Source organism: Marmota monax, unplaced genomic scaffold (assembly GCF_021218885.2).
Source record: "Marmota monax isolate L192 unplaced genomic scaffold, Marmota_monax_Labrador192_F-V1.1 WCK01_AAM20220418_F8-fsc00007, whole genome shotgun sequence".
In the NCBI taxonomy this organism is placed as follows: domain Eukaryota; kingdom Metazoa; phylum Chordata; class Mammalia; order Rodentia; family Sciuridae; genus Marmota; species Marmota monax.
This window is the reverse complement of record NW_026692781.1, coordinates 3,399,532-3,426,860: the sequence shown is the minus strand read 5'-3', so window position 1 is coordinate 3,426,860 and position 27,329 is coordinate 3,399,532. Positions and strand designations below refer to the sequence as shown.

General features: G+C 37.8%; 1 protein-coding gene across 1 annotated transcript in view; it reads left to right on the top strand.

Annotated features, from left to right (window-relative positions):
* The window catches only part of Stk39 (serine/threonine kinase 39), a 266,714-nt gene that overhangs the window by 157,367 nt on the left and 82,018 nt on the right, over window positions 1-27,329 (top strand). Inside the window, exons 11-14 of the mRNA XM_046447447.2 lie at window positions 559-681; window positions 804-833; window positions 8,196-8,258; window positions 10,512-10,579. Coding sequence (XP_046303403.1) covers window positions 559-681; window positions 804-833; window positions 8,196-8,258; window positions 10,512-10,579 — 284 coding nt within the window. The remainder of the gene's footprint in view (window positions 1-558; window positions 682-803; window positions 834-8,195; window positions 8,259-10,511; window positions 10,580-27,329) is intronic.

Here is a 27,329-nt window from a genome sequence, read left to right as displayed (position 1 = left end):
CTGTTACTGTTTGTTTGCTTAAATAGGTTGAGCAGAATCCTGGAAACATGGGCATGATGTCAGGTTCTAGAAAGAGCCAGGCAGCCACAGAAGGGTATTTGTTCTGTGGTCTAGGTTTTAGCTAGCTGGGACCTCTAGTCTGGTGTGCTTCATTGGGCTTCTGGGTTTCCCTGCCTTCGCTCCGTCAGTGGTCCATTGCTTGTGTGTGTTTCCTTAGGCAATTCTGAAGCCTATCACATGGCCTTGTATATGTAGTAACTGATAAAATGGTTAACTGAGTAAAAGTGAACAATGATCTCAGTGTATAATGGCTTATGTGTGTGGTGTTCTTCCAAAATAGTTGCATTTCAAGAACACAATATTTTTGGAAGGAGAATAAGTGTGGGAGTCTGGAGGCTGTGTGGTCTCTTTGGGTGTTGATTTTTAGCTATCGCTGGACTGATAGCCATGGGGGTCATCTTCAAGGTGGTGTGTGTGTGCCATGTAGCTCATACAGCAGTACCAGCGAGCCCTGCAGATTCAACTAGTGAAGTGTGGTGTGGGCTTGTTTTGATTCAGGTAAGACGAGTTCCAGGGTCAAGCGGTCACCTCCACAAAACCGAAGACGGGGACTGGGAGTGGAGTGACGACGAGATGGATGAGAAAAGTGAAGAGGGGAAAGCAGCAGCTTCTCAGGAAAAGGTAAATGACACCGGTGACCAGCAGCAAATCTGCATGCATTATATTTCTGAAGAATGTGTGTGTGTGTGTGTGTGTGTGTGTGTGTGTATGTACATATTAATGAGTACATATTTGTTTTACAGTCACGAAGAGTAAAAGAAGAAAATCCAGAGGTGAGCAGCAGTTCTGTCAGTCTGTCTGTCTATCTATGTGAGTATGTACTTTTCCACCACTTCATTCTGCCCTGTGGTATCAGTCTAATCCATTTAGGAGATAGACTGAAAATCTCACAGAGTAGGGCAAAAAAGGGAAGGTACGTCATTATTGTAGGCCCCAATTCTGTCTTGAGTTTCTTCTGGCCTGCACAGATTGCAGCAAATTACTTTACTCTGAGCCTCAATTTCCCTTGCCTTTAGAACAAGGAACAATCAGAGTTCTTGTAAGGTTGCTGTTGAGGATTGATTAAATCATGTTCATAAGATATTCAGTGGAGGCCTCGGCATCAGCTGGGTAATAATTACTTTTAACTCTTAATATTACTGACATTTAGAAAACATAGGTGAGCATACAGGCAAAATTTCTTCTAAATCTTCAATTTACAGTAATACAGATACTAAATGGTTAGAAACACTATTTGTCTTGATTTTTAAATCTCTGATGTAACTAGGTAAGCAAGGTGCACTCATTTAATGACTTCATTTTTAAGAACTGCTCATCTTTTGATTAAGGGATCATTTTTCCTTTAATTCCTCCATCTGATTAATTATCCTAATCCTTAATGTCTAGTCATGACTATAGCTCAGTAATTCTCTTAGAGGAAATTTGAGCATATTTAAATAGCTCCAGATATTTTAGACTTAGTAATTAATATAGACCTTATTAAATTCTCATTATGAAAACAGAAAATGTTGGGCTACAAAGTATGTCCATCCCAACTTTTTAAGATTGGTAGGCATTTCCTTTTGTTTGGGAGGAGCAAATCTCACCATGGGGTTTTAAGTGGCAGTAGCCAGCTGGGCATTGTAAGAGTGATTGACAGAACTGCAAGCCCTTCTCCCTTTGTTCTCCCATCATCATCCTGGCCACTGTAGGTCTTTCCTGGGTGTTTTCAGTATACCTGCCTCTCAGTGGTAGTGCTCCTTCAGGTCCTGTTGAGAGAACAGGATCATGGAGACATATGATAATCACATGAATTATTTTTTTCCATTTCAGATGTAAGATATAAGCTTTAGTCAAGGACATTTTTCCCCTGTGCTAGGAGAAATGGTGATAAGCGTCAGAGCAGGGCATGTTGGCTACAGTTTTAGAATGCTGTGCTAGAGTTTAGATGTTGTGCTAGAGTTTTAGAATGATCTTAAGTAGGTCTCATGTACTCTGCCCTCTCATTGCCCACTTTCCCATTTAATCTGGAGCAAAGCACAGAGTACAAGTTTTTTTTCATCTGTTGTTAAGAGTATCTCTAATTAAAAGGACGAGTTCTTCTTAGAAGTAGAACATAATGAGATGCTTTAGGTAGTGTCATTGACCCCAAAAGCATTCATTATTGGTTTACTACAGGACATCTCCACTGAGTGATATTCATTGATCTTGCCTTACTAGTATAGAGAATGGGTGTTGGTCTTTTTCCCCATGAGAACTGGTTAAGAGAATATTTTACTATGTGCTCATTGAAATTGCTGATAACTTATTTGGCTAATGGCAGGATCTTTTTGGAAAGAATATTTTGTGCACAGGTAAGAAAGGGAATAATGTAGGGTAAACTGTGAGTTGATTCTCAAGCTTCACTGTTGATCTTGATGGGGATTTGAAAGTTGTAGGCAACATAGAATCTAGACTCATTTGATTTCCCAATGGAATGTGTCTGTCACAGATTGGTACAAATTTAAGGAAGCATATGAATAGACTTCTGAATTTTATGGAAGCATACATGTTTCATGTAAACACTACCACTACATTTTAGGAATGACCTGACCCTATTTCTTGGGCCAGTATTCTAAACTCTTGATAGTGCTGTCATTTCATATCCCGAGCTATATTACCAGGTGCTTTCAGCTTTTAACTAAAATAGTCCTCTGATTTGCTAGCCACCCCCAACTGCTTCCTATAATTATGGAGAGCATACAGTATTTTATTTATCTATTATATAGGGATTAAAAAGTTAAATTTATTAATATTTAATGTACCTATATATGTGTGTATATATTATATATAATATTTGACACACATTAAATATGTGCCTGCTGTGTTTTAGGAAATGTTGGGAACATATCAGTGAGAGAAACAGAGCAAAATCACTGTCCCTGTGAAACTTACATTTTAATAGGAGTAAAAATAAATTGTTAATTAGTAAATTATTGTTACAATAGGATAGGAGCAGTATGTTAAGGAAAAAAAAAAAAGAATGTGTGGAGATGGAGTGTGGGAGGAGGCTGTGATTTTTGTTGGGGTTGGTCAGGGCAGGCCTGATAGAGAAGGAACAGAGAACAAAGATTTGAAAATGGCATAGGAGAACTAGAGTTCATAAAAACTAAAGACTGCTGTTATTTTGCTACCCTCTTGCCCCTGTGGCTGTCACTTCTTTTCACAGAAGTTATCAGGTGGCAGTGTTTCTTGAGAGACTTTTTTTTGTTCATTTCTATATAAATATATACTTAAATCTAGCATATCATCTAAAAAACATGAATGGAATGATAAAACTATAATGTTTTTGCAATATGCCTTATTTTCTTGGAAATCTATTCAATTAAATATTGTAACTACCTCTTTATTTTTAATTGTGGCATAGTGTTACATTAGATGGATAGAAATGGTTTATTTAACTCTTTCTTTCTTGTCAGTCATTTAGATTGTTGTACAGATGTCATTCCCTTCACTTTTTTTGTGTATGCACTTGGGTCAGCACATATGCAAGTACAGTATAGATACTTAGAATTGGGATTGCTTGGTTGAAGCGTCTTCAGATTTTAGATTTTTCATAGTTGCTATCAGTAACTAGATCAATGTATATCTTTAAGCATCTTTGAGAATGAAATGCTTATCTGTGCAAAATGGCACATTTAAATGCCAGAGTAATTATATTTTGATAAGCTTTTCAATAATGGTTGTCATTTAAATTGCAGTCTAGTTGTGCTTTGACCATAAGCTGGTAGAAGTCTGGGCTAGTATTTTATGCATGTGTGTGCTCCCCTTGCATACATGATTGTTGGTGACATGAACATCCATGCACAGAAGTAAAAACAAGAAGCAAGTATATGAACAGGCATGTAGTATTTCTGAGGAGGTCATAAATGGGAATGAAGATCAGAAGATGTTATGTAATTGAGGTGAAGTGCAGAAAATGTAGCCTTAGTAGTGCTATGTTTAGACAGTAAGATGCTAGAATAAATGGATATTTTAGGCATGGTTAATTTGTAAGGTGCTGTTTGGTCTCTGGGGAGTCCTGGGGTACAAAGTATTACAATATTAGTTAGTGAAGATTGAGAAAGCCAGAGTAGGATCTTTGTCAGAGGGATCTTGGGAAGATGCTGCTTATCCTGGAGTATATTTGGAGGCCATTCTATGTATGTCTAGGAAAATTTCAAATATAAACAATACATTTTCAGAGTTATACCATTTATCTTAAGATTCATAGCTAGGTACTTTGAAAAATTGGTCATGTGTTCCTAGAGAAATATTTTAGAAATAGTCTTGCAAAACTATTAGTCACCCACTAGTAATTAATGATTTGTAATAAGTACATAATTCATTCTCATTTATTTATCATCTTATTCTACTTGGGTGGAAGAAAACTTCAGAGACTAAAGTTTAATAATTACATTATTATTCATGATAATATAGTTAAGTAATTGATAAAATATGTAAACTGTACCTGATGTCTCTGGAATTGGGTTAGCCATTGTGGAAATTATACAGGAAGAGAAGAGCACCTGCTTTCTGGAAGCTTCTATCTTTTGAGGCCTGAAACAGAGTGCCTTTTGTGGGTAGTGTTTCCTACTTATATATCTTCTTATCTCAACTTTTCATCTGTTATCCTCTTATTGACCTTCTTTTGATCAGTGGTTTCGGAATTTCTTTTTTTCAGGCTCTGAGATAATAAGTACTTGTTTAATGACTTTTTGTCAATTTTACATTATACTTTTAACTTTCTACATGAAAAGTGAAATAAACTTTATTTTTAAATTTAGTTTCCTTTGGTTTTTTCATTGAATGGAGGAAGATGTTCGCTAGGGCTTCGGTTAAAGCAACATTTTTTTTTTACAGCGTCACCTCAGATAGGTGGCATGAGAACAAATGATTCATAGTCCTGCTCAACACCAGAGAAAGTGAAAGATTTAAAATATTCGGTGCCTGGATTCAATCACAAAGCCACAGATGCTAATTTACTAGTTAGGGGTAATGTCCCAGCTACAATGCTTTTCAGAGGGTTGATCCTGTGATTCTGATTTGTGGCCAGGTTCAAGGTCTACTGACTATAAAAACGTCACAAATCAGGCTGAATCCAGAAACCCAAAGAGAAATCAGGAAGATTCTGTTTTAAATATCTGTGTATCAGAAATTTCAAAATAAAAGAAAGAGAAAGGCAGAAGGAAAAACATTTTTAGAAATCTCTTGGAGAAGTCCTTACTCAACCAGGCTTAATGAAACAGTAGTAAATATTTTTGGTTGAAGCCCAGTAGGACCCACAAAAAGTACATTGAAGAGCTTTGTCATGGAGAGTTTAGTCTAGCTTAATTATGAAAATCTTTCTGTTTCTTTACTCTGGGATCTTATCTCAAGGAGAAATGCATTTGAGGTGGATTTAGATTGAGGATGTTCTTACTAGATATTAGGTATAATGAGAAGGTTAAATTTATTGCTTATATTATTCATTATTGTTAAAGTAATGGTTTTTAAGACTTCCACTAGCTTTTTAAAAATTATTTCTGATGAAACATGTTTTCCAAATCCCCATCAACTCTTAAACATGTTTTATTCTCCACCCCACTTTTGTGCTACTGGGAACTGAACCCAGGGGTGCTCTACCACTGATCTGCATCCCCAGCCCTTTTTTATTTTGAGACAGTGCCTCACTAAATTGCTCAGGCTGGCCTTGAACTTGGCAATCTTCCTGCCTCGGTCTCCTGAGTCACTGGGATTACAGGTGTGTGCCATTGTGATTGGCTGCATATTTGTTTCTATATCTTTATGTAGAAGGAGAAAACATTTCATTTCTGCCTCTAAATTTATTACAGTTAGCTTTAGTTATCTTAGACTGCATTAATATGATACTTTAATTATGCCACTTTCTAAAGTATGTTATCACTATAGGTAATTGGCCTTCTGAGTAATGTTGGAAGTTAGATTTATGATCAGAAATCTGCTATATTTCTGAAAATAAACCGTATTTTGGAATAATTCTAGACAGAGAAATGGTACAAAGATAGTAAGTGCAGAGTTCCCTTCACCTGGTTTTTCACACTTGTTAATTTCTCCTGGAATCCTGGTATGTGTATCACAACTCAGAAAATAATATTTTTATATAACTATCAACTAAACCCCAGAATTTATTCATATTTTACTAATTTGTCCACTAATGTTCTTTTTCTTTTCTTGGATACAAACCAAAATACCACATTTCATTTAGCTATGTGTTAAAAATAGAAAAAGAAAAGATTAGACAGAGTTCTATGAAAGTTGTAAAGCATATGTTTTTTCTTTCTTCTGTCCATTTTGAGATATTTTCCTCTCTTTTACCCTCTCCCAGATCCCCACTGAGGTTTAGTCATAGAGTGGTGTCCAACATTAATTTATTTTTCTTTCCCCTTTCTATTGAAACATTTGTTCTCTTAAATGCCCTTCTATTTAAGAGAGGGAAAACTGTTCAAAACGGGGAATATATCTGATAAATTTCTATTATGCTGTTGATATGTAACAGCTGCTTAAAGGGTTAGCATATTTTTTTCTTTTTTGAAAGTTTTTCATTTAAGAGTATAACCAAAAGGCCATCCTCTAGTCTCATGGAGAGGGTTCACAATAGTGATATTGAGCAACTGCACGGAATTGTCAAGGAAGATATTTTTGTACAGGGGCTTTCAGCATTCTGAGCACCTCTGGACATCTTCCAAGGAATAATTTGCATTGCACCATTGAGAATAGAAGCTGGTCCTTTGGTTATATGCCACTTACACCTCCACAGTGACTCATAAGGCATGTGTGGTTCCCTTGCCCACTCCAGTCATAAGCTCTCCATCAGACCAACTGCCCAGGAATAAGGGACCTGGGTGGGTGATGGGCCTCCCCAAGGAAAGGAGATGTTTTCTCCTCTGTGTCAATGCTAGTGAGGGTGCTTAGCTTACTGTTGTTCTTTGGTTAAAGGTAGGATATGCTGTACGGGCAGTTGTGATGTGTGGTTATACATCAAACCTAAATTCAGACTGGGGAATAAGACTGAATGATTCTTCCCAAGAGGTATTTGGTGTAGGCCATTGCCCTCTGGCTAATGAACAGATATTGTTTTTTTCTTCTAACATAGTCACCCCCCAACATTTTATTATAAAACATTCAAACATACAACATTAAAGCATTTCATTGTGAATGCCATATACCTATCACCTAAGGTATAACTTACACTTGCTTTATGACATGCAAATCCATCAACTCATCCATATTCTCATCTGAATTTTTTGATGTACTTCAGAGTAAACTGCAGACCTCAATGTACTTTCCCCTGTTAGTTCAGGATGAACATAGTTATTTTTGAGGAAGCTCAGAGGGTATGAATTTTATATCCTTAAATTTTAGACAATTTTTGCCAGAAAGAATTTCTGATTATTTTAGAATTGGTAGTAGGTTAGAAATGGAAGATCCTTTTCATTTGTTTTCATGGCTGTTTTTCTTTAGTTTTTTTCTTTTCTTTTTTGTTGTTGTTGTTGTTTCTTGTTTTGTTTTCTGTCTTTCAAGGTTTACTACAGGGCAGAGTTCATAAAAGTCAGTTGTGAGGTAAAAATGATTTAGGTGTCCGCTCAGGGCCACAATTCCAATTTTTGAGAGAAAAATGTAACCGATCCTTCTGTTGGGGAAAATTATTTTAAAAAACCCACTTAACCTTATACATTTGTGAATTACAATCAATAGTTACAGTAATAATTAAAGGGGCAGTTTTTACTGAGTCTAAAACTTCTCATTAGATGAAAATATCTAATGAAAAAAGTTGTTATCCAATTTAAAATATCAAATAGTCTATGCTTTTTCACTTTGGCTGAGTTGCTCTCTCAAACCCTACAGGTCGTCCTGGAGAACCCTTTAAAGACACAGATGTTCTCCCATCTAAACAAAATTGTGAATCACAGGCCAAGTGGGACCCAGGCATTTATAGCACATTCCCTGAGTGATTCCAATGCAGGCAGTCAGAAGCATTTGGGATATAGTTTAGGAAATACTACTGCTTTAAGATCTGAACATTATTGTCTCTGGCAGTTGGTACACAGTGTAACTACATTGACCTTGATGTCTCCTTTTGGCTTCCTTGAGTAATATCATGGTGGTTCTCTTAACAGATCTCGGTGAACACCAGCAGTATCCCCGAGCAAATACAGTCCCTCTCCGTGCACGACTCTCAGGTAGGTTCCTTTGCCAGTCATTTCCATTAGAGAAGCTTTGTAGGCAGACCTTTAGAGAAACCCACCATTTAAGCAGGTAGACAATTTCAGAATACATTGCCAAACCTGGGGCTTATAAACTCTCCCTTTGAATAGATATGGAAAAAAAGGATGGTTATTATTGACCATCCTTTCACGACCTCTAGCCTTTAATGATAGGTTCAAGAGCAAGAAAAAATTACTAGAATGCTTTTGAAATTGCTGGGACTGTGGAAAGTATGCAAAGGAAAGAAAATGACTCACCCTTCTGTTGTATTCCAGCCACAAAACATTGTAGCTAATTGATACTTTTCTTTTGCTCTTGGTTGGATTTCTATAACCTCTTTTCATAATTCTTTTATTATTGAATTTTATGGGCCAATTCATCTCTACAACTTGGCTTGTAAAAATAATAGTCCAGTGACAGTGAAATGCATGTACAATGCATTATTATAAAAGGTGTATGACAGAAGACCTGTGCGGTGAGTCATGCTGAGTGTAGTCAAGGATGCTGAGCAATTCAGGGCAAGGACTGTGGGTATAGAGTTGCAGTGCAGAGTCACATTCTAGTTCTGCTATAGAATTGGTAGGCAAATACTTCTGCTCTTAAAGAGGTTATAATAAGCCAATCCCCAAACACCAGAAGTCAAAGTTTTCTCTGATATGTGGAAGCTAACACACAATAAGGGGCGGGAGAGAGAATATAAATTCAGTGGATTAGACAAAGGGGAATGAAGGAAGGGAGGAGAGATAAGATTAGGAAAGACAGTGGGATGAATCTGACATAACTTTCCTATGTTCATATATGAATGCGCCACAGTGAATCTCAACATCGTGTATATCCATCAGAAATTAATTAAAAAAATAAAATAACTATGGCAAATGTCAGAAAGATCAATAGAGGGAAGGGAGCAGGGGGTAGGAAAAGGGAAGGGGAAGGAGAGGTATTGGTATCTGAATTAGAATATGATATATTCCATGCTTTTATAGTTATTTCAAAATGAATTCTACTTTCATGTATAACTAAAAAGAATCAATAAAAATTTGGCATTCCTACCACAAAAAAGTGATTATACTATAAAGCATCATCAGCCTTAGAATCACAGTATTTTTTCCTAAATCTGTATGTTTCATTTAAATTTGTTTCTATCTTGCCTGATCTCTATTTTAGAAAGCAGTTATTTATTTGGGAGATGGCTAGAGCAACAGGGTTTCTTGGTTGTGGAAAGCCTGTTTGAGGTCTGATAACCTGGCCTTTATCCTATGGCTGAGGAATCAAGACTTGCAAAGATTGAGTAGTTTGTGCAAAGTCACACCATGGGTCAGAGGCAGAACCAGAGTTCAGTGTAGGGCTTTATGCTGTGTCAGTCAACTCAGTAAGAGATAAACAGTAGGGATTCACTGAACGATGAAAGGCAAATAATAATAATAACAAAAAAGAAAGCAAAGTGAGCAAAGGAAATAGCAAAAGGGATTATAATAACTAGAATTGTTTAATATTTTATAGTTTATGGCTCACTTTCATGTATATCTATTTCCCAAAACTTTTTGAGGCAGGTATTACCCCTGCTTTGTAAAGGGGAAAACAAGTCTTTTCCATGGGCTTGTTCCATGTTTACACAGCTGGTAAGTGGCAGAGCCAAGTCTTGACCCTGAAGTCTTGTTATTTTTCTCTTCTTAGACAAATAAATCTACTAGTGGCTAAGGATTCATGGGAATAGGGTGGGGCTATGTGGCACAGGCACTTGAAATAGATAATCTATGTTCAAGGAAATAGGCCGTGGGTGAGAAAGGCAAGAAAGAGAAATGGATGCCAGTCCTACTGGTTCCACCGTCCTCTCCACCTTAAGGTTTAAGGTGCCCAACCTTTGTGCATCACCAAGGCCCAGTGGGTGAGACTCCATTGCTCTAGCTATAGGGTGCCACTTTCGATGGCTCCACTTTGGATGGCTGACCCTACTTTGAATTTGCTGCAGCTTGTACCAGTCATTCACAGTGTCCACCCTACTACTGAGTCTCTCTCTTTGAAACATTCTGTCCACATTTGCAATGGGAATTGGGCATCATTTTGATCTTCACTTAGAGGTGTTGTGAGGCCAAACAAAACCTGCAGGTCTGAAGTCCTAGTTTTGAAATTTCCAGAAAGAAAGGGATGCATGGTTAAAGGATATGGTGATCTTATTCATTCTTCTTTCAATAAAGTTTCCAACACCATTTGCTGTTGTGTTTTTAAAGGGCCAACCCAACGCGAGTGAAGACTACAGAGAAGCTTCTTGCGCTGTGAACCTCGTTTTAAGATTGAGGTAAATAATGCTGTTGTTTATTTTCCATCATTTTTCTTATAGTACAATATTCTGATCTCTTTCATTAACTTTTCAGGACATTAGCATAAAATAAAATTGTTTTAACTTACTTGATTTCCCCAAACAACCAGTGTATGCCATATTCCCCAAACTAATTGTGCTCTTTTAATTGCTTGCTAAAGAAGACCAAGAGAGAAAAGCACTATATAAGAGTCTGCAGACTCAGGGTACCCATCACTAAGCTTTTTTTTTTTTTTTCTTTTCTTTCTTTCTGGGGTTTTTCCTTTTATTTTTTAACAATGTAAGATCACAGTAAGAGATTTTTAATGAGTTTCTTTCACACTCCAGCAGTCAGTCTCTGACAGAAATAAACCATGCTTGTACTACAAGTTGCCTGTTCAGAACATTTTTCAGTGGCAGGTTTGATCAGCCACTGTGGAGAAATGACAGATATATTTTGAAAGAGCCTTCATTCTTCTAGGAAATGGATACAAATATGGTGCCTGACAGTTGATAGTCTGGTGAATGAAAGCTATTTCTATTTTAAGAAGTTTTTAATTTAAAGGTTTATCTGCAGATATTCTTTGTTGAGCATTTGGAATCTCAAGACAAAAGAAAACTGCTTAACCTCATTGTAAATAGCTTAATTTACCAGATTGGTCAGAATATTATCACATTTTGGAGGTATTCTAAAAAAATTGTGTGTGTGTGTGTGGTGTATTGTGTGTTCTCCTTCGGAAAATTATGCAAATAAAATTTGGCTAATGACATGTTCACATGTTCAGAACTACAAAAAGTGGGTTTATCATCATGGTTAGTTTCTGCCCTCTGAGTTGTCTTGTCCATTAGGGCAGATTATCACCACCAATCACCTTTACTTCTGACAGTCAGTCAATCTGCATGCAGTCCATTTTCACATACTTACCAGGAGAACCTTATAGGAACCTTGGTTGTGGTTTAATTCAGAGTTGATTTCCCAGCCAAGAAGTGTAACTATTACAAGACTATTTTTCCTGATATTTGAAAGTAGCCTTGATTATTATTCGAAATTAGCAAATTTACCTCTGCCAAGGAATGAAGCAGACTGTTCCCTTTTGTTTGCCTTTAGAATCAGATATTTCTTTCATTTATTTTTCACTTATTCAATTATTCATTCATTCAACCAGTATTTATGAGGAACCTACTCTGTGCCAGGTCTAGTGTTTGTCATTGATGTGCAGGGGTGAGTGAAACTGTAGAGTTTACAGTTTTGCTCCTTGAGTATACAGAGTTGCAAGTGACCTTGAGAATCTAGTAATCAGGCTCCTGCTTTGTATATGCAGGATTCTTTTCTATGGTGTTTCTGCTAGATGCTCATGTAGCCCCTGAGTCTAATTCAGCTCTCCTTTTCTCCACAATTGCCCTTTTGACACTGAAAAACTTTGTTGAATCCTCAACCTTCTGAGGATTCAAATGACCTTCCTATTTTGGGCTCCTATGAGCTTTAATTATGCCCCATTGAGTAAATGGCAGGCTTTCTGGATAAAAGTCTCCCCAGATATGTGTCCATAAAAAGCATGATCCTGAGCCTTGCCCTAGTTATTGTTTTGTTCTAGGTACTAGAACTATATAAAACAAATACATTTCCTCTCTTTTCTGAGAGAGTCATCTGTATATTTTCAGGGCTCAATCTTCCCTTTTCCTAGGCAAAAATGCTGCAAATATCTTTAGCCTTGCTTCTTATAATATAGTTTCTACTTTGCCCTATAGTCCTGGTTGCTCACTTTTGTTAACATTTAGTCTGTACCTGCTTTGGTTACCTTTTCCTTTATGGGTCTTAGGTTGTCATATTTATAAGCTTGGGGATTATAAGCATGTTGCTCCATGAAGAAGGGTTCTACATTTAAATAAATTAAGAAATAATGTATACTATTCATCTGTTTGTATAACACACACACACACACATACACACACACCTTTTTTGGAAACCATAGGAACATTTAAATGTTCTAAAAAGTTCCACAGGACAGGAATTTGTTTTAGTTTGTTTAATCTAAATCCTTTTGACTCAGCTGTCTTTTCATGCAGTTATTTCCCAGTTTTAACCATGTCCTATTTGATCATAGTGCCCATGTGTAAACAGGACTCCCATGTGGTCTGAGCAGGGTGGAATATGGCAGTAAGATCATGTGATGTTTTTGCAGTGCACACTCTTTCTCCTTTATCAGTTCAGGTTTTCATTGTTTTCTGAAATATCAATGCATATTGGTGACACAGTTGTCATGACACAACAGCAACCAAAACAATATATTTTTTTTTGTTTCTAAGCTTAGTTCTGAACCACAGCTCATTTTAAAACTCTGGGTGTGACTTAGTTATCACTAGAACATCCACCTGTGAGCATTGACATATGTCATGCCCACCACATATTTCAGTCATGATCATCTGTGTATCATATTAGATACAATGTTTGGGTAAATGTCACTTTCCCATTGGATGAATCTCTCTTTTAATCTTAACCTAAAACATTGATTAGTGCATTTAGTAGTTTAAGGGAGGGTCAGGTCTTCTGGCATTTGTTTGAAGCCACTCATTTTTAAAAAATTTGTTTTGTTTTTAATTGACACAGAATGATTGTACATATTTATGGGGTATAATTGACATTTTACAGTGTCTAGTGATCAAATTAAGGAAATTAGCATTTCTATCACCTCAAACATTTAGTGTTGGACAGACTCAAAATCCTCTCTTCAAAGTATTTTAAAATATATAATAAATTGTTGTAAAGTATACATTCTCTTTACACTAGAGTTATGAAACTAGAGTTATGAAACTCTAGAATTTATTCCTCCTTTCTAATTATATTTTGGTATCTGTTCGCCAATCTTTTCCTATCTCCCTTCTCTCCTAATCTTGTATCCTCTAAAGACCACGATTCTACTCTCTATTTCTATAGAATTCACTTTTTAAACTTCTTCCTATAAGAGAGATTATTTGATCATCTTGTCTTTCTATGTCTAGTCTATTTCCTTTATCATAATGATCTCTAGTTCCATTTATATTGCTTCAAATGACAGGATTTCATTATTTTTGTGACTGAATAGTACTCCATGGTATGTGTATTTGCACCACATTTTATTTATGCATTCGTTAGCTGATGGGCACTTAGGCTATTTCCATTTCTTGTCTATCATGAATAGTGTCGCCATAAACATACAAGTGAGTACAGGTGTCTATTTGACACACTGGCTTCCTTTCCTTTGGATATATACCCAGTACTGGAGTTTCTGGGTCATATGTGTTCTATTTTTATTTATTTTAGGAGCCTCCATACCATTTACAAAATGGCTATTTATATTTACTCCAACAGTATAACTGGTTTCCCTTTCCTCTATATCCTTGCCCGCACTTGTTTTCTTTTGTCTTTGTGATGATAGCCATTCTAACTGGGGTGATCTTTTTGATTTGCATTTCCCTAATGGCTAGTGTTGTTGAGAGTCCTTGTACTTCATTGAGAAGTAGCCTTTGAAAAATAAAAGTTAACTGCCTTTACATTTTTGTCATCATTCTGTGCTAATGTAAATGTACATTCTGTACATATTGAGCACCTACAAAGTGCAAGGTACTGTTCTGGGTGCTGTGATATACAGTAGCAGACAGAAAAGACAGATTTCTTGATCCCAGGGATCTTACATTCTAATGTCAGGGAGAGGAAAAATGTTAAGTATTCAAATTCTGTCTCTGTCATATCAATTCTCTGTCATATCAGTTCTCTGAAAGAAAATATATGTCTATATCTATGTCAGGAGTATAGAAAGCAAGGGGAAGATTATTCTACATTAGAGAAGGTGTATTAGTTTTCCGTTGCTATGTAAAAAGTTACCATAAGCTTAGTGTCTTCAAACAGCAGCCATTTGTTATTTCAGAGTATCTGTGGATCAGAAGTGTGGCACAGCTTGGCTAGGTCACCTGCTCATTGACTCAAAGACTGAGTGCAAGGAATCCTCTGTTGCAGCTGAAGGTCCTCTCTCAAGCTCATGTGGACTATTGGCAAAGTTGTGGGCTGAAGCCCTTAACTCTTGTAAGCCACCCCCTCCACCAAAAGTTCCACAACATGATTGCTTTCTCAAGAGCAGCAGGAGACCATCTTCCTTCCCCTCCAAGGTCTTAGTCCTTCTGGTAAAGACTTTGTCTATTAAGTCAGTCTCACCTAGGGTAACCTCCCCTTTGATGAACTCAAAGCCAAGTGATTCAAAGCCATAATTGCATCTGCAAAATCCCTCCACCTTTGCCATGTATTGTAACTTAATCCAGGAGTGATATCCCATCTTATTTTCAGGTCCTGTTTATACTCCATGGGAGAGGATTGTGCAGGACATATATAGCAGAGAACAGAACTATTATGGCTGTCCTAGAGTTCTGCCTACCATAGAAGACCTTTCTGAGTAAAGTGGTATTTGAGCCCACAGACCCTGTGATAGAAGAGAGGAATCAAGCCACAAGGTAGAGTGAACAGCAATTGTAAGGTTCTATTTGGGAAGCAAGTTTTAAGCAGGAAACCATTATGGGCAGAGTGGTAGGAGATGAGTTCCATAGTCAGTGCAGGAGCCCAGTCATGTAGGGCTCTGTAGCTTGTGGAGGAGATTTCGGCTTTCACTCTTCAAGTATGGGAAGCTGTTAGAGCCCCATGAGAAGAAGAGTGATATGATTGATCTCTGTTAAATTTTAAAGAGAGCTCTGCTGTTGCTTAATAGAGAACTGATTATGTAGTGACCATTTAGGGTGGCAGCTAAAGCCCCTCAACAGGTGACTACAGAGCTTCAATGAATGATGGTGTGACTTGGACCAGGATGGGGACTAATGGAGGTAGTAAATAATAATTGACTTCTGGGTAAGAAGCAAGAACTCAAAGATTACTCAAGGTTTTGGCCTGAAAATATGGGTTATTGGAGTTGTTGTTTCCTGAGTTGGACAAGAGAATTGGAGTAGAATCAAGAATTTAGTTTTCGACTTGGTGAGTTTGAATCATCTATTAGGTATCGATATGGAGATGTCAACTAGGCATTTGAATGTGTGATTTCAGAGATATCTGAGCTAGAGATGTAACTTTGAGAACTGTTGGTGCATACAGCATTTTAAATGATGAAATCAGATGAATCATCTAGGGAGTGAGAGAAAGTGGAGAGAGGGCTAATATCACAGGTAATGCACAGGTAAGCAGACCCAGATTGAGAGGCAGAGACTGGATAAGGAGAGGAGAATGAGGCTCCTATAAACCAAATGGAGGGAGCGTCTCCATAGTGGAGGAGTGTAAAATTGCATCAAGTGCTGATAATAGATCAAATACAATGAGAATGAAGAATTCACCATTGTATTTGGCAAAATACATTTTTGACCTTGGCAAGAACTGTTTCAGTGGAGTGACGGGGACAAGAGCACTATCACACTGAGCTCAAGACACAATGGGAAGAATGATACCAAGGACAGATCATTAGTTAAACCAGATAACTCTTACTAGAAATTCTTCATACAGGGGAGCAAGAAAATGGGGTGATAAGTCAGTGAGAATATGGAGTAAAGAGAGATTTTTTAAAAGCATGTTTATAAGTAAGTGGGAAAATCCACTTACTTATAAAGAAGAAAAGAAGAAAAAGATTATAAGAAGAAAAGATTGAGAGAGGAAACATTGTAAGGCTGATGTCCCTAAGCAGGTAAGCAGGGGTCAAAGTCAGATAGCCGTGTAGGTGTCAGCCTTGGAGAGGAGAATGAAAGGTCCAGTGCTGGATAGTGCAGTCCCATGAGGGAAGGCAGCAAAAGAGTCTCCCAGGAGGTTGATAGACCTGGGGGTGGTATGAAAGTCCTCTCTGTTATTTGTATTGTCCAGGAAAATAAGGAAATTATTGTTTACGATAGGAAGGAAAGAAGGTGTTAAAGGTAATAGGAAGAGAAGAAGATAATTGTGCAAGAGAACAAGGGAGTGAATCTATTAGGGAAATATGGTAAGATTAACAGACTGCACAGGGATCATTTGAGGTAAATGACTATGAACTTTTAAGTGTCCTTAAAATGGACGTTATCCTAAAAGCCCAGAATGTAAATGTGTGTGTATATGAGTCTAACTGAAATGGAAATACAACATTTAAAAATATTCATACTGGTCCTTTGAGTAACACTGTTTAATAAGTAAATTCAGGCCATAGAATTGCCATCAAGATGACCTCTTATGTGCAAGGTGGCAGTCCCTGGCCCTCTTTTCTCACTACCAGTACTTGCTTTTATGCCTTACTTCTTTAGAACCTCCAAAGCTATAAGCTCCTTCAGAATCAAAAGCCCGCCCTCTAATATTGATCCCTGCCATACAATTTCTTCACACCTACTCCCCATTTGAAATTTACTCTGGATCATTTGTAACTCCTCTGGGCCCAAACAGCTATCTCCTGAACCAACCTGTATGGTAGGATGGTAGAATGCTCTTCTCAGTCAATGTTTATCAGATTTTGAAACTAAAATCTTTTGTAACCCTTTAATTCAGTTCCATTGCATGTCAAGACTCTGATATGTGTGTGCATATCTGCAGTTACACGTATTTACATTTATATATACACATGTGTATATACTTGCATAATATGCATATTCATTTTATACATGCACTCCCTCCGTCTCTGTCAATCACTGGCCTATACAGTCTGTGGATATCAGCAGGCATGCTTTCCTTGCTTTTTCCTGAGGCCATTTGGGGATGGCATTCATGTGTGCTGTATTCCACAGATTAGTGGGTAGTAGACTTCAGTTCAAGCCAGCCTTCTCTCAGTCCTAAACTAATGCTATGTGGGTGGCTACCCTCACCTCTTGGAAAGGTCACACTGACTTTTACAGACTCACATTCTGGGAGCATGGCTTCCTTCCTCATTGCCTACCTGTCTGTCTCCTTCCCATCTTTTTGAAAAGCCTGTCTTTATTCTGTGAGTAGTAAACAGAGAAATATTCTGCTTTCCCAAATGTCCCTTTTCACAAGAAAGGACAAATACATTGTGGTTACAGGTAGTTTATTTCCCAGTTATTTATTCAGCTCTAGTGGGCATTGGCAAAAAACTAATTCCTTTCTTTAGAAGATATATTATTGTTCCAATTTGCTTTTCAAAGTAATTTGTTATATGTAAGATTGGAAAAATAGGTTTGAACTTTAGGTCTCAATGTTAAATGCTAGAGATAAAGTGTAGATTTTTCCTTTTTTTATGTGTACTTTGCACATATTCTCTTGTCCATTATGTATGTAAATGTGATCTGTGACATAAAAAAACAAATATAATAAAGTCAGGTATGAGATAAGGAAATGTTCTTAAACACATCTCAAGAGAAAGCTATCATGTAGGCCTCCTTATAATTTATATACTGTCAAGAGATGGTAATAAAATCTCTGACTTAAGTCAAACGGTACACATACATTTTGCCATTAGTATATTTTTCAAAATTTAAAAATAGTTGCATATTTGGCATAAAACATGCATTTTTTTAGAATGAGGGCATTGACTTGGAAAAATGATAAACGTATCAGGAAAATTATTCATTCCTTTGTGTTCAGTGCTGTTCATACTTTGACAGCCCAGCCCTATGGATTACTTTTATAGTTTTGCTGAAGATAGCCATAACAATCATCGTACCCATAGATATTTTGACAAGGTGTGTTCCATCAACCAGCTTATAATGAATTTGCTTTGTTTTTATACAGTAGTATCATTAGATCTTGATGGAACAGTTAAAAAGCCCCCAGATCAATGCAATGGTTTTGCTGTTTGTAGGGGAAAAAATCTCTAGAATAAGATATTTATTTTAACAAAAATCCATCAGTATAATAATCATTGCCCAATTTGACATTATTTTAATTTCTCTATTAAAAGGTAAAATATAAAGAACAGGCTTATTAGTAAATTTTGATTTCATAAGGAAAGCTAGATCTCTTAGAAACAGTGTTGATCACTGTTTTAGCATTAGTATGCCTTAATTCTATCATATCATTATTCAGGAGGAATTAGAATTCTTAAGCTATTTTTCATCCTGAAAAATAGGGTTAATTTTATAATTCTTACTAGTTAAGTGGCTGGGAGGCTTGATTAATTTTTTTTTCCCCAAAAGGTTAGAAGGTATAGGCATAGTGTTCAGTTGAGCATTGCTTTTCAGTACATGTTCCTTTTCCCCCTCCTCAATACATTACTTATTTGCTGCTTTCTTTGTGCAAGGCTTTGTTGAAAACCCCAAGATGAATAAGACAAGGCTTTTGCACTCCCAGAGCTTAGCATGTAGGCGGAGAGATCAGATCCCGCACAAATGACTCTAATGCAAGGTAGAAAGTGATAAGTGCAATATGAAGACAGATAAAAAGAAGAGCTGTGGGTAGTTAGAGGAAGGTGAGAGCCCTTTTGTCTGGATATTATCTTTGGTTTGCTTGTTCCCATAGTAACTGGTGTTTGTATTTTTCAGCAACCACATTTTGAGAAGAGTAATGGGTAGGGTGAATCCAGGGGCAGTGTCAGGCCATGGGATTTGGTAAGAGGCTTGCAGTCTTCAATTATTTTTGACAAGACCACGTTTATTTTTCCGTTAGTGGGATGTATTATTATGTAAGTGCCAAATTATTAGAAATATGGTTTTTAGCCTGAAAAAATATTTGCATTTTACTTAGCTTTTTGGATGTTCTCTTTGGTATTTTCTTTCCTTTGAAACTTAGAGTAATTGTTACACATTTTGGCTTTATTGTCAGTGGTATCCTTCAATGAAATGAGGTACATACTATGAGCCAGGCAGTACAATAAGCATGTCATATACTTTTTGGTTAATCATCATAAACCACCATAACACTAGTGCCATGGTTGTTAACATTTCACAGGTGAGGAGTTCAAGGTTCAAAGTTGCGTAGTATTTGTCCAACACTAAGAAACTCTTCAGAAGCAGAAACAGGTCTTGAACCCATCTCTGTTTAACATGCCAGTCTATTCTTTTCCACTTGACCCTCTGGCCTTGCTTTATTTAGTCCTTCCTGGATGTACTAAGAAACCCATGTGTTTTAAGGAACGTCACATTTAGCCTGTCTTCTCATTAACATTTCACATAAATATTCTTTTAACAATGTTTCCTGATAAACTCATCATTAAATATTGTGACAGGAATACCTGAAAATGTTTTTCTTGGAGGAGATGCTCAAGATGATGATTCAGATAGCAACCAGCATTTGCGGTGTTATATAATTTTAAAGGCACAGTCACATCACTTGTCTGCTTTAATTGTTCCATTTGTCCTACATTTGCTACCAAAAGATGAAAAAGAAAGAAACATCAGAGATGTTAGGTAGATTTCCGACAGTCTTGAAGCTGCTTCCTCTAGCCTGGTGGGCATCTGAGTCTTCTAACGTTAATCCAGCAGTGTGATGGTGTGGTGTACAGAGATGGTTTGAATACAGGTGACAGTACAGGTGATGACAGGGTAGTGTAGGGTGTTGCCTTTTGTATATTTCAAACCTCTGTGCTGGTAAACTTGATAGAGGAAAGGAGGCTTTTATTCAGAAAAATCTGGTAATACAAGGGGAACAAAATAGAAGAATTTAAAATCATTCATTGTAAAATTGTCATTTTTTGATATTGAGAAGACATCATGAATACAAAGACTGTCATCAATAGGAATTTATTGAATTCCTTAAAGGTATTATTACTTCTTTATTTTTCAGCCATATATGGTTATCTTAGTAATTTAAAAAATCAATAAATTAAAAGAAAAAGTTAATAAGAAAATTATAGACTCTCATTATCCAGAAATAAATCATTATTACTCTCTTAATAAACATTCTTCTAGACCTTCTATTTACATATCAATACAAATTCTAAAAATACTCTTCTAGAAGCATTTTTATAAAACACTAGTTTATCATCTGCTTTCCAACTTATTCTAAATATCAATTAATATAACTCCATATATTCCTTTTCAGTGCTAGCTTTATATTTCATTAATGGGCTAAAATTTATATCACTTGAAAAGTATGAGCCTGGGGATGTAGCTCAGTGGTAGAATACCTAACTTTTTTGTGAGGGCCCTGGGTTAGATCTGTAACAACAGGCGGGGGAAAGGTATTATTTGATATTTAGGGAGTTCCCAGACTTTTAGTATGGTGGCATATCAAAGCTTATACTATGTGTAAAGATGGTGTTTGAAAACTGTCCAGTAGAAAAAATCCCATTAGCAATGAATTTTGACCTTTGTGAAATACTCTTAAACTTTGGGAAACCTGAAAATGCATAACTGAGTAAGCCCAGGATCAAAGCACAGGGGGATTACGTAGGGGCTGGTTGTGGCTCCTGGGTCAGCTTCCCTGTGGAAGCAGTCACTGTTTCTCACTCTGTGAAAGGACTGAGTTCTTAGAGCAGGATTTTACCTAAGGCCGTGCACTGAGAAGCTATAAAAATGAATTATTATTTTTTATTTATTTATTTTTAGTGTAACTTGCTCACCAATAATAGAACACAAAAAAAGGAATTCCATTTTAAAGTCCTCCATTTGGGTTTTTCCTTCCAATGTATATTTTTAAGAGAATCTTCCTTTGGCTGCTTGCTGTGAACACCCTGGGGTAGGAAGAAGTGACATGGAGACATGATAGTCAGAGGAAATGAGAGGTCAATGTTGTGCTCTTAGAGCCTTACACAATGCCCAGCATGTGCTAGACCTCTAATAAATGTATATTACACAAATGCCAGCTGAACAATTCTTAATGAAAGGCACATTTCACAAACTTCATGGGGATTTTTGGGGGGCAGCTTTCTGTTCTTGACAGTATAGCTGAAATGTGGACAAAAATACTTCTTTGTTAGACTTCATTTATAAAAATTCCTAAGCAAATTAATACTTTGGTTATAACCTCTATAGTTTGTCCTTTTAAATACTCTGCCCTTAAAATAAATATGGACTCCCTGCTGCAAGGGTTGCAAGGACAGTTTCTGACAGAGATGTAAAAGAAATCATGCTACATGCAGCCTTGCCATGTGCATTTTCTGCCCTTCAGATAACCCTAGCTTAAATTGCTTCTCCTGGGTTTGTCACCAGTGTTCCTTGGCTCTCTTTACCTTTGGGTCTCAAGTCCCAGTGTTCATGTTTTATCATGCCAGTGTGATATGCTTCTTTCCCTGTAACCCCTTTCTGGCAGAATGTTCCCTAGTTTAAAAAAAAAAAAAGTCTTCCTTATTCTCCCTTTTCCCATTGAAAATGTGATGAAACCAGGTACCAGTAGGCAGCTAAAAGATGGAAGCCAGTCTTCTCTATGGAGCACACCCATTCCTGTAGCCCTGGGGCAGAGTGTGGTCAGGGGAGCTCTCATCTGACCTCAGAGAAGTCAGATGGGTTGGGCAATGTCACATGACTAGTCAGTGTCAGTGCCAGGCACTGATTCCCAACATCAGCCTAAAGGGTTGAGCTGCAGGGCATCCTCTTTATTGTCCCCTCAGTGCAGTGCCACTGCAGGGTCACTGGCTGTTGGTCTTGCATGCTGGACCAATGGGTCATACATTTCTGAGTTGCATACATCTTCCATGGATTCTTGCTTTTTTATCATGGGTCTTTTAATGACATATCACAGAGAGGTGTGAGGGGGAAATGTGCAGATCTTAAAAAATAGTGGTGTTCCCTAAAAAACTTCGATGGCATTTAAGTCAATATTAATTTGGTTGAAATTTGAACAAATGCCTTAGTATTTTGTGTTATCCTTTCTGTTGCTCTGCAGAGCCTGTCTTTCTTATCCCTTTTTATATTCCACCTTCCCTGGCTGCTGATGAGGTAACCTGCTGCTCTTAGCATTCTAAAAATTCTCTTCTCCAGTTATATCAGGGATGGTTGTCTCCTAGGACTTGTCCTCTTGATCATAGCTGAATAATTCTAGAGACTGTTTGCAAAGTTATTTCAGTTCTCAGTTACCATATCCCTGGCGATAATGAGTGGTAAGATTTCTCCCTCAAATGTTAAGTCTTGGAAAGGTAACAAGCATATTTTAGTTTGGGGGCTTTCTTTGCGGTAACTTTTTTTCCCCATTGAAACCAGACTTCCTGGAATATAATTTCAACTTTATTTGCAATCCCCAAAGTGTTAGAAAACTTTGTTATCCTAGGTAAAATTCATATAGTTGTTAACTGGTTGTGTTGTGGGAAATCTCTGCTGCTCAGTGAATTTCATTGGTTGGTCTTTGTATTAGCTTTCTATCACTGCCATAAAAAATTAGCACAGACCCAGTGGCTTAAAACAACACAAACTGACTATCATCTAGCTCTGTAGGTCAACAGTTCAGCAGAGGAGTCTCTGTGGGTTAGAATCAGAGCATTCACAGGCAGTATTCCTTCATGGAAGTCCATAGGGAATGGTGTTTCGTGACCCTTTCCAGCTTCTAGCATCTGCTAGCATCTCTCACCTCCTGACGCCCTCCTTCCATCTGCAAAGCCAGCACGTTAAGAACACTTTGAACCTGCTTCTGTCATCACCTGTCTTCCTTTGACCGCAATGACAAAGGTTCTCTGCTTTAAAGCATCTGTGGGATTAGAATGGTCCCTCCTGGACAATACAGGATAGCCTCCCATCTCAAAGTCCCTAATAACATCTACACAAAGTCCCATGTGCCATATAAGGTAACTTGTTTATAGGTTCTTGAGATTTGGTCATGGACACATTGTGGGTGGGGCATTGTTCTGATTAGTAGAGAAAGATTTTAAGGGTCTCTCTTCAGTTCATGGGGTATAATTTCTTCCCTAGTTTATTTTATGCCTTCTTTCTGGTCCCACATTTCTTGATATTACAGAGCCTAATGCAGCACCCACCACATTGCCAACATTCATACTCCTCTAAATTTGACCAGTGAACTTTAGGGACCTTGAATTATTATTATGGAACACTTGTAGGGTACCCCAGTGTTTCCCAAATGCTATGAAGAAGATAGGCCTATATACAAATCTTACCTTTTCCTATCTTTATGTGTCAGATACAGTCTCATGGAAATAAGCAGTTGCTGTCTTGTTCCTTTTAGAGGGTAAGAGGGATTGCTTAGAAATACCAAGTAATTTGTACATGTGTGCCTCCTACAGTGTCTGTGGCAGAGATGCAAATCTGTGGTTCCCATGTGCTCTTCTTAAGCATCTGACACCCATTTCTCTGCTGGTGGTAGTGCACAGTGGGTCCAGGCCTTCACATCACAATAGCTCTACCCTATACACATCTGATTATTTCCCAAAGATGAGTAAACAGAGACAAGACAGGAGGGTACAGGGCACAGAGTCAAGAACTGTAAGTTCTCAGTCAGTGGCTGGATTAATAATTACCATCATAATAATATATATTCTAATATGACCTATGTATATTTTCCTATTCATAATAATATACTCTCTATATGTTATTCTGCATATAATATGGCATATTGATATATATATATATGGGTATAAAACATATAAAAATACATATGAGGGGCTGGGGATGTGGCTCAAGTGGTAGTGCACTTGCCTTAGCATGCGTGAGGCCCTGGGTTTGAGTCTCAGCACCACATAAAAATAAAATAAAGATATTGTGTCCACCTAAAAAACTAAAAAATAAATATTTTTTAAAAATACGTATGTATTTTTGCACATACAGAAAAATAGCATTTCCTGCTTGCTACCATGCAAAGTAATACATTAAATGCCCATTGTTTTGTTTTCTTTACTTATAATAATGTTGCAGAATACATACTAATGTTATTCTCATTTACAGATTTAAAAGACCTAAAGCTCAAAAGTTAACTTACTTGCCTACAGAGTTACACTCCTGTTTGATATCTAAACAGGAATTCCAATTTGTTATCTGATCCTGGTGGGTCCTCATTTAAATACTACTCTGTATATCTTGCAGTGAAAGAAAAGACCAGATAGATTGGCAGAGACTAGATTATGAATTCTATGTTATTCTTTGGGTAATGGAATTATATAAAATTGGTTTGGAGGCAAGGCAGTAAGAGAATCATCAGAGCCTTTGCTAAGTTAGAAGCTGAAGTTTATTGGACTCACTGGCTCTGTTCCTGCCATTATTTAACATTAGCTGTATATTCTGGAGGTTATGTGGCTGCTAGCCGGGAATTGGTTAACCTTGGGATGTGTTCACCTTCTTTAGTCCTCTCTCCTTCATCCTGGGTCTTCTGTAATTTCATGCTTGGCCAGTCCTTCCTTCCTTCCTTCCTTCCTTCCTTCCTTCCTTCCTTCCTTCCTTCCTTCCTTCCTTCCTTCCTTCCTTCCTTCCTCCCTCCCTCCCTCCCTCCCTTTCTTCCTTTCTTCCTTCCTTTTCTTCCTCCCATCCTCCCTTCTGTATATGCATGTGGTACCAGAGATTAAACCCAGAACCTCATGCATGCTGGGCAAGTACTCTACCTCTGAGCTATATCCCCGGAATTTTCATATTTTTTGAAACAGGGTTCACTGAGTCCCTCAGGCCAGCCTTGGACTTGTGAACTTCCTCCTTGAGCCTTCCTAGTAGCTGGAATTACAGGGTCTACTGCCCCTAGCTCACACTTGTTTTTCTTTGTTGTCTTGTGCCCAGTTCAGTCAAGGGTCTAATGGCTTAAAAGTTATTCAGTGACCAGTGTTATCAGGGCTATCGTTGGTTGTTCCATTTGCTGATGGTGATGGAGATCATCTTATCAAGAGCGTGATGCATTAAGTCATTGCTGGAGTTCACCAAGCTTAGTCCGTGGGATTCTGTTGAGGGTATTACGTGGAAAAAGGAAGCTCTAGGATCAAATCACTTGGGAGGCATTACCCAAGAAATCACTTGTGGAATTTCAGAGTTTGGGGAAAGAAATGACATCAGTACCTGTGTATGGTGCCAAGTTTGGATGCCACTAACAGGTGGGCAGGTGGTAGTGAATCCAGAAGGACACAGCACTGATATAAATGGAGACTACCAAGAGTCAACAACACAGGAGGTAGAAGAAACAAAGTAAGAGCAGTGATGGGAACACGTGGGCTCTTCAGGGAGAGTTTCCTGGCTTGCTTCTTTTACCCTGGTCCTGGTCTGCCTGGGATCTAGAGATGGCTTCTAAGAGGTGGCCAAGCTTGGCCCAGTGTCTATGAAAGCAATGAAGAACCCTGACTTTCCTGAACTTGAAAGCATAGACTGAAAAAGAAGTTGAAAATATCCACAGTAGTTTAGGGAACTGTGGCACAATAAAAATTCATCACTCGATAAGGATCTTAATCAGAATGTGGCTGCATAGAGTAACTAGAGATTATTTTCTGAGCTTTCTAGTTGCTAGGCCACCAAGAAGTCAGACTATCACACAAATATGAGAACCATTCTTTAAAAATTTTCAGAAAATAAAACTCTGCCCTCTCCCTTGGTAATCTACTTAACTCAGCAAGTTTCTTCAGTGAGGTTAGTAGGTAAGTGACTTTAATCACCAAAGGAAAATAAGACTTTCAGTGGAGTTTTTAATGAATTTGGATATTGGAAATACTGTAAAATGTACTTGACCACAAAATACTTGGGTAAGTCCTCTTCAAACCCACTGGTTTATTTTTATTTCCATTTATATCTCGTTTTGAAAAAACATTGAAGGACTTCTGCCCTAGCTAAGAAAAGAAGTCACTGCAGAGAGGCCTTGGGCAGGGGCTGGATTTCCCACACCCTAAGGGAGGGTGTTCATCCGCACCATGGCTGAGCCAGAGCAAGCTGCAATGGCTATTAGAGGACTGCTCTTCAAGGCCCCACACAGGTCATTTGCCAGCATGCCAGCTATTTACCTTTGTTGTCTTAATGTAGAAGCTCTGGGGCTTTCATTAAATCAAAGCCGGCATGTCTGTCTGGAGCTGGTTCTAGAATTTCTTGCAGAGGAGCCCATCCAAGGTCAGCTCAGTTGAAAGGCTTATGGTGCTTTCAGCCTTTGATCCGCTCTTTCTGTGATTAGATTGCACCAATTTGCTCCCTCCCCTGAAAGAAAAGGCTTTCTCTGAGAATGTTCCGATGAAGTATTAGTCCCCTAAAAGGTTCAGAATGGATGTGTATTACCACAGCGTGGGCTGTACCATTTTAAACTCTCAACATTGTAAATCACACGAAGGATTCGAGTCAGATTGGCCTTTTGACTGCATTAGCCTAACTGCTTCTGCTGCAGGGAAGTGGTGTTTTGCTTACTTGTAGCAATATCTAAGTGGCTAAGGAGGAGACACTTGTTTCTCAGAATATTCCTCTACCTCCCCTCTCCTCTCTCAGAAGGTCAAGAAGAAAATGGGGAGCTGAAAAAATCCAGGCCAAAAGATATTTAACAGCACTTCATTTATTCTTTTGTTTAATCAATTTATTGAACCATCTGTTCTATCTGGGATTAAAAAAAATAGTTTTGTTTTTCTTTAGGCACTACCTTCAAAGAGCTCTGTTCAATTCCCTTCCCCATCTTTTAATGGCATCTTGGGTATCAGGCCATAATTTTCCGGTCACTTAGGCTATTAAGAAAGTTAAGTCTAGTTTAAACTTCCAAATGATGCTCGGTTTCCCTTCCCCTCACCCATCTGTCCCCTCTGCCTGAAGAGGGGACCCAGCTCTTTCACCCTTTTCTTTCTCCTTTCTGGGCTGCTTTCTATTCTTTGTTGTCACTGCTTCTCTAAGACTTAACTGGCAGCCACTGTCCTCTGAGGCAGGTGTCCAAAGGCTAGCCCTTTCGTGGGGACACTCAGAAGAGGTCTTAGCTAGCTTCCCTTCTTCCCTTCTCCTGGGAGAGGTGAGCAGTGGTACT